We start from the raw sequence: 7,013 nt of genomic DNA, 5'->3' as shown, positions 1-7,013 counted from the left end.
TTGTGCCTACAAGCGTCACTAAATGCCAAAATATAATAACGATTTTTTCTATAAATACCGCTAAATTTAGTGGTGTTATCTATTATAAACGTTACTAAATTTAGCATTTAACGACATTTCTAAAAACAAACACCACTATTTTCTCTGATACAAGTATAGTCGACACTTTTAGCAGTATTTTTGACAAACATTGCTAATCTTTTAGTGACGTTTATAAATGTTACTAAACGTGAAAAAAAAAAAAAAAACGTCACTAAAAACCTAATCTCCTTAGTGTAAGTACGTTTTTACATTGTTGAGATTGATTTCTACTGGCCATTGTAGCATTTACAAATGCTTCATGCAGAATGTGCTTTGCCTTGTAAAATAGGTTTTGTTACAGTTCTGCTTTCAATGGGTTCTTAAACTTCATTGGCATGCATTACCACATTTTGCAAAAGAAAATCCAGTTTAACATTCTGATTTAAGTGAAAGAGCTATAGTGGTAGAGATACTGATGTGATTTTTACACGTTCCTATATGCAGACCATGACTACCATTCTGGTTATTGTAGGAAGAAAATATTTTGTTCTGTATCATAGCAACATGCACATGTGAGTTCTAAACAACGACAAAGATCGCTAAAACTCAGAAGGGCTTGAATGATGAGCATTTTTTAGGGTACCCCTCTGTCCCTATTTCAACCCTTTGAGCGGTGGTTCAGAATGTTGTTTCGAGTTCAATTCTCAGCTTATGTATTAGCCGCAGATAGATTAAAATTGGTTCCATGTGTGTGGTTTGAAATGTGGACCAATCTGCGGAGGGACCTCTCCTCGAGTTGTGCTCAGCTGGTGGGCTGTCAGATCTGCTCATATCTGTTGCAATTTGCCCTGATGGTGTTGGACACCATCCTGGTCCTTGTTAAGTACTTTAAGAATCCTAACCTATGTGGGGACTGGCAAAACTGAATGCTTGAACCAACAATTGAGAGAAAACACCTTGAACGATGCATCACAAGTTAGCAGTCAAAACAGATGATTTCGACATCAAAGGGTACAGATTGAAGGTCTCAGTTGCTGTTTTCTTTTCACATTTTGATGGGACTAAATTTAGCGGTGTGGTTTTTACATTTTATTAAAGATTCATTGTTCAAGGGCAATATCATGAACTTGTGTCCTATAAACATCTTGTAGATGAAGAAATTTGTCAAAAGTCATGGTTAGTTCAATGCCTTGTAATGAAAGATCACGCAACCCGAGAGGGAAGAATTGGAGCATGTTGAACACCCTTTCAAAATCTCACTTCTTAACCAAGTTTTTTTCACCCTGCAATTTTCCTCAGCAACACAAAAGTCTGATTGGACAGATTTCAGTGACCCATGTAAACTATACAAACTCGTGCTGAGCCTGAAATGCGTGGGATATTCCTGGCATGACCAACTTCTGCCACGTGTTAGGCAGCCTGATTCTTGGTGGTAACTTTCTATGGGTCAAAACCTTCTTTGGCAAAGGTTATCTTTGGTTCTTTATGCACCAGGTAACAAAGGAAGATGGAGACAAATTTCGGGCCTATGATAGCTACTTCATTCATGTTCTAAACCACATAGATTTGATCCGCAAGTCAAAGGGACTTGCTTTCAAACACCCCAATGCAAATACAGTTCTTGTTTCCTTTTTGCATTTTGCTTACTCTTTTTTTTTTGTACACAATACATGTACTTTACTCGAACAAACCAAGATAAAAAAAACCTACCTCAAGAAAGCTTCTAAGCAATTACAAAAGATTCCCAAAGCGTGTGGGGGGGGGGGGGGGGGGGGAAAGAAAAGCTTCACCGGGTTAACCTGCTTTTGGCCCGAGTGAACAATGTTTCAATCTTCAACGAGTCCAAATCTAGAAAACCTATTGTTCACGCTCTCTTGATTTTTCTAGGTGTGACGTTTACAGGTAAGCCCCGTTTGGGCACTGGAAAGGGACCATACTGGATCCCATCCTCATCTCCTACAACTTGCCACCTGCAGTGAAAACATTGGAAGGATTCAAGAAGAGCAAAATTTTCAATGAATATGGCTGGAAGATCTTTGTTTTCGTCAAAAGAAAAGATATTGAAAACAAAATTTATGGGAACATTTCTTGAACTTAAAACTCGCTAGCTAGACATTGACATTTATCCTCTTGCAGCTTTCGTTGAAAACTGACTACACACGATAAGATACCCGGATGTGGACTACAATTGTAGGCTTTTTTTTTTTTTTTTTGTGGCAGGACAATTTTTTTCAAAATCGATCTTTGTCTCGAAGACATGGACAAGTCCCATTCTCCTTGTAATAGTTCATGATCAAATACAGGGTCCCACTCTCGTAAACCATATCGTCGACAAAGCAAATTTGCGTTGTCATCCTAGTTCTCAGTATCTAAACATTGAACTTCCAAAAGATATCCAAAACTATAGTAGATGCGTATATCTGAATTATCCAGTTCAAATTGTTTGTGTGAAAAGCCTAAGTATGACATACAGAGTTGAAATTGGATAATCACAATGCCGAAACATCTTTTTTTCAAAGGTTTGGTATTGTCTTTCATGCAAATAGGTCAAAGAATGTTGCTCATGGACGCCAAGTGTAACGATAGATACAGTGGAAAAATCTTCCACTTCCGAAAATATCCACCATCGACTTTAAAAAAGATTTCACAATTCGTGTTATTTTATCGTGTTTCGTATCAAATATAATTTTAAACACAATACGAATAATTTTAACATAAATATAACATACTTATTATGTGTGTTATACATTATACGATATGATTAATATATTTAAAATTAATTTATACTCAAATAATATAATACAACATAACATAATTGATACAATTATATATGAATAATACAATTTGATATGATTAATTCATTTATTTAAACAAAAAATAATTTAAATTAACATTTAAACCAAAAAAATATTTAAAAATTAAAAATTTATAATCTATTTAAATACAAAAATAATAGTATAAATATAATTATTAATTTATTTCTTAAATAAATTAAAATAATTTATTATTTTTTGTGTTATAAATAGTATCATATTTTAAACGTATTATTATTTGACACATACACAACATAAATAATATCATATTTTAATCATATTGATATAATTAAAACACAAAATATAATTACACTAAATTCATATATAACTTTTTTATATTTTTATATTACATTATCGAATTGTATTTAAAATTATCAAATCTACTTTCAAATATATTTCACCCCATGCAAAAAAAATTGTAGCTTTTGATGCCCCCGAAGGGCTAAGCCAACTCGCCTTAAATGGCAGCATTGGGACTAAATTAGTAGTTAGGACCATTTCCACAGCCTAATGACTATGTTCTCGAATGGGGGGGAGTGAATTGAACTACTACGTTTTCGATCATCTCAATTATTTTGTGAACAAGAGAGAAGAAATGGGTACCTGTATCTGGTTGTGAGATGGTGGAGGAGAACCAGCATCTCAAGCTTAGCCAGTTCACTGCCTGGACAAGAGTGAACCCCACTGCCAAACGGCATAAACGTGTTGGGTCTCGGTGGAACCTGCAACAACATCACTCGAAAACAATATTAATATAGCAGAAAGTAATATTCTACACCAAAAAGGCCTAAGCTAATTTAGCTGAAATCTCTCAGATACTTCCAAAGAAAGTTTAGACACAGATTCAAACTGCCCTGTTGTTACTTACTACCCTACAGAATCAGGTCACGTCACGTGCCTCTGATACTTGAAAGATTTCATCAACAGATGGTTTGAGTAGAGGAAGATTAACGGTAAACAAATGAAAAGCTCACCAGCATCAGATAAACCATTGATAACCTTACATTTTTGCTCAAAACTGGATAGTGCATGAGCCACTTCACGAATCTTGGTCAGAGACTCCAAATATATTAAACAATGCCAATGCTATTCACACACACACACACACACACACACATATATATATATATATATATATATATAGACACACTATTAACAATTTTATATATGATTCGCCAAGATTTGAAAAGTCAACAAATTGCTGAGTGATAAATATATTCTTTGCAATATATTTTTTATGTTTAAAATGATCAAATTTAAATTTTAATCACTGAAATTAAAATTTTAATATTTTCTCAATAAACAATCTTAATTATAGACAAAAGGATACAACTTTGGCGATGTCAATTTAAATTTTTTATTCACTTTTACTCATTTGCTTTTTACTTTTAAAAATGTTAAAACTAGTGTGTATGTTTTCTTTATTTGATATTTTTAATCTATTATGATTTTACTATAGTTTTTGTTTTTTTTTTTGGTGAAAAATGTTAAAAAATGACAAAAGATTTGTTAAGGTGGTATATTTTTATAAATTAATATATTATTATTTCTTGTATATATAAAAAAATAAAAAAAAATTAATTATTTTTAACAAGTGTATAGAGAAACTGATTTATGTATTGCTTGGCCTGATCATTTACCTGGAATCTTGAAGGGTCAAATTTTTCGGGCTGAGGGAAGAAATCTGCGCAATGATGGATGGTTCTGAAGAGAGGAAGAACCTTCCAACCTTTGGGGATATAATAGCCATCAAACTCAACATCTTGCACTGCTTCTCTGAACGTGAATGATAGTATACTTGCTGTTCTTAATGTCTCTTGAATCACCTGGATTCCAACATCAAATATATATATATATGGTAAGTATGGGTTTTATCTATTAAAAAAACATTTTCTTAATTTGGTATTAAATAGTAAAACAGAATGAAACTTGTCAAATTGATATGATGCACCCTGGTTGTCAGTGGCATGTGCCTCGTATCATCCCACGTAAGCTTGCGATTTGCTTCAATTATTTTGCGTTGAATCCCTTCTTGTTCTCTCTGCAGGATATGATTGAGAAGGAATAAAATGTAGGATACAGAAAGATTTTGATTGCCTTCCATTTTTTTTTTAGTGAAATGAAAGCAAAAGCTACTCCTCAATCAAGATCATCAAGGTGAGAAGAATATTTACTGTGACAGCTTCTAGTAAATCTCCATTGTCATGCAAATACTTTACAACCCATGTTAAGACGCTTGCAGTAGTGTCATGAGCAGCAAAAATCACTCCAATTACATTATCAGCAATCTGGGAATCACTCAGTTGATCAACCTTCTGGTTTTTGGCCCCCAACAGACTTCCCAGCAATCCTCCTCCTTGTTTCTTATTATCTCTTCTATCTTGTATCAATCTTCTTAGGGTCCCATTCAGCAGCTTCCTAGCCTTTTCAAAACAGATAAGATGAACTGATCATATTAGGAATGAAGAGTCCAAACCGAAAGACTCTGAGACAGCAGAATGAAAATATATACCTTCATTGCTTTATGGAAAGAGGTCCCTGGAAGATCGAAAGGCATAGAATTGTAACCTTTCTCCAGGCATTGATAGCGTTGCTTGATTTCTGTCATTTCCAAGTCTTGTTTGTGGCCAAAGGCAGAAATCATTGCCACATCAAAAGCAAACTAAACATGCCAAAATAAAAACAAAAATTTTCTTAAAGATTCTTGGGGATGTGCAGAGACTAGTCATGCAGTAACAGATAAAAATATTTATAACAAGCGGACATACTCTCTTCATTTCTTGCAAGGTGTTAATAGTGGTATTCTCCCAAGTTGGTAGAAATTTCAAAACAATCTGCTCAATCTCTGAAACTGACCCTCTAATTGCAGAAGGTAAAAAAGCGGCCTGGACCAACTTCTTCAGCCTTGAATGATAGGCACCTTGATGGAAAAATAGAGCCTCAGGCCCTATCAACTTCTCTTTGCTTGGCGGATAAGTTGGCTTAAAAAGTTGAGCCTGTGTCACCAGAACAGTCCTTGCTGCCTCAGGATTTGAAATCATCACACAGGGACAGCCCAATATGTGAGTTTTGAATATATCTCCATACCTGAAATAAAATAAAGAATCTAGAACAACCAAATTGCCTGAACTGATAAATGAAAGACAAACAAAATGGTCAACAAGGAAAATGAAATTCTTTATTTATTTTTTCTATTAATTTGTTTTCTCCATAAAGTAAGAGAATATTAGTTACAATTTCTTTCATTAGCTTTATCTGAATCTTATATTTGTTTTTATGTATACCTTTGTTGCCTGTTGGCAAAGAAAGAATTGGGATTCTCGGTGTAAAGCTTGAGAGTCTCTCCAATATAAGGCCAACCCAAGGAACCAGGTGGCAGACGTTTGTCCTTGGGATGTTGCCATTGATGAATAGACAACAACAGCAGCAGCACCAACAACAAGAAGAAAGAAGAGAATAGAACTGGTGTAATCAGAAAGAGAACCTGTGGTGATGCTGGCAATGAGAGGAAAAGCAGTTGCATGGTGGCAGAAGAAAAAACGAGCATCAAATAGATAGGCGGCAAAGGCTAACTTGACCGTAAACGATAGGGGGATTTAGCTGGGGGGAGCTGGTGGGGTTTATTTATATAGCATTGAGGGGGTGTGGTCTAGCCTATGTGGGGGCCTTGTTTGACAGCCGTCACTACCTTTTGGGGAACACCTTGCATTAGTTCTTTCAATTTTTTTCTTCTCAGATACTCAAATAATTAAATTGAACAAAAACAAAGATGAACATCTCGACATTTGGCTCAAGGATTCAAATGATTTTTTCTCAATTAAAGAGAAAGAAAAACCGAAGTGAAAATATTGTGAGCACGGAATGGTAACCCCAACTCGTCATAGATAGGCCCAACCCTAAGGCTAAGGGTTGGGTAAATGAAAGCAGGTGAGGCCGAAAGCCGAAGGAACATTGGCTTACACGTGTCATCATACCAGCTCAGTACGTGCTATCTGTACTCTTGATCCCATTGTCCCCCAGTCCGTACTTCTCAGGCGACTTGAAGAAAGTTTCAAAACCCCACCTCTTGTTCATCTCCGTTCAATTTTGCTATTTTAGGCGAAAATAGAACGGAAAGGGGAAAAAAAAAAAACTAAAGCGTTTAATCGCTGCTTTTTGCTTAACTCTGCTTCGAATATC

At 35.1% G+C, this 7,013-nt stretch overlaps 1 protein-coding gene across 1 annotated transcript; it reads right to left on the bottom strand.

Annotated features, from left to right (window-relative positions):
* Positions 1 to 1,539: 1,539 nt before the first annotated feature.
* On the bottom strand, positions 1,540 to 6,660 carry LOC111302149 (abscisic acid 8'-hydroxylase 2-like). The gene is made up of 8 exons (XM_022898088.2): positions 6,119 to 6,660; positions 5,603 to 5,921; positions 5,347 to 5,496; positions 5,009 to 5,257; positions 4,786 to 4,875; positions 4,475 to 4,660; positions 3,438 to 3,556; positions 1,540 to 1,991 (listed from the first exon to the last, which is right to left on the bottom strand). Exons 1-8 carry the CDS (start codon positions 6,379 to 6,381, stop codon positions 1,886 to 1,888), a joined length of 1,482 nt encoding a protein of 493 aa, XP_022753823.2. The 5' UTR covers positions 6,382 to 6,660; the 3' UTR covers positions 1,540 to 1,885.
* Between the last annotated feature and the right edge of the window lie 353 nt (positions 6,661 to 7,013).

Source organism: Durio zibethinus, chromosome 15, assembly GCF_047325235.1.
Source record: "Durio zibethinus cultivar Kanyao isolate XHJ-2024 chromosome 15, ASM4732523v1, whole genome shotgun sequence".
Classification (NCBI taxonomy): Eukaryota; Viridiplantae; Streptophyta; class Magnoliopsida; order Malvales; family Malvaceae; genus Durio; species Durio zibethinus.
This window is presented reverse-complemented; position numbering and strand designations above follow the sequence as displayed.

What these genes read in the sequence shown, in the direction of transcription:
- LOC111302149 (XM_022898088.2), bottom strand. Translation starts at nt 6,381, where the DNA reads ATGCTCGTTTTTTCTTCTGCCACCATGCAACTGCTTTTCCTCTCATTG. An exon ending in TTTGCCAACAGGCAACAAAG is followed by an intron (nt 5,922 to 6,118) that starts GTATACATAAAA and finishes ATTTTATTTCAG; the next exon opens with GTATGGAGATATATTCAAAA. An exon ending in CTTTCCATAAAGCAATGAAG is followed by an intron (nt 5,258 to 5,346) that starts GTATATATTTTC and finishes TGTTTTGAAAAG; the next exon opens with GCTAGGAAGCTGCTGAATGG.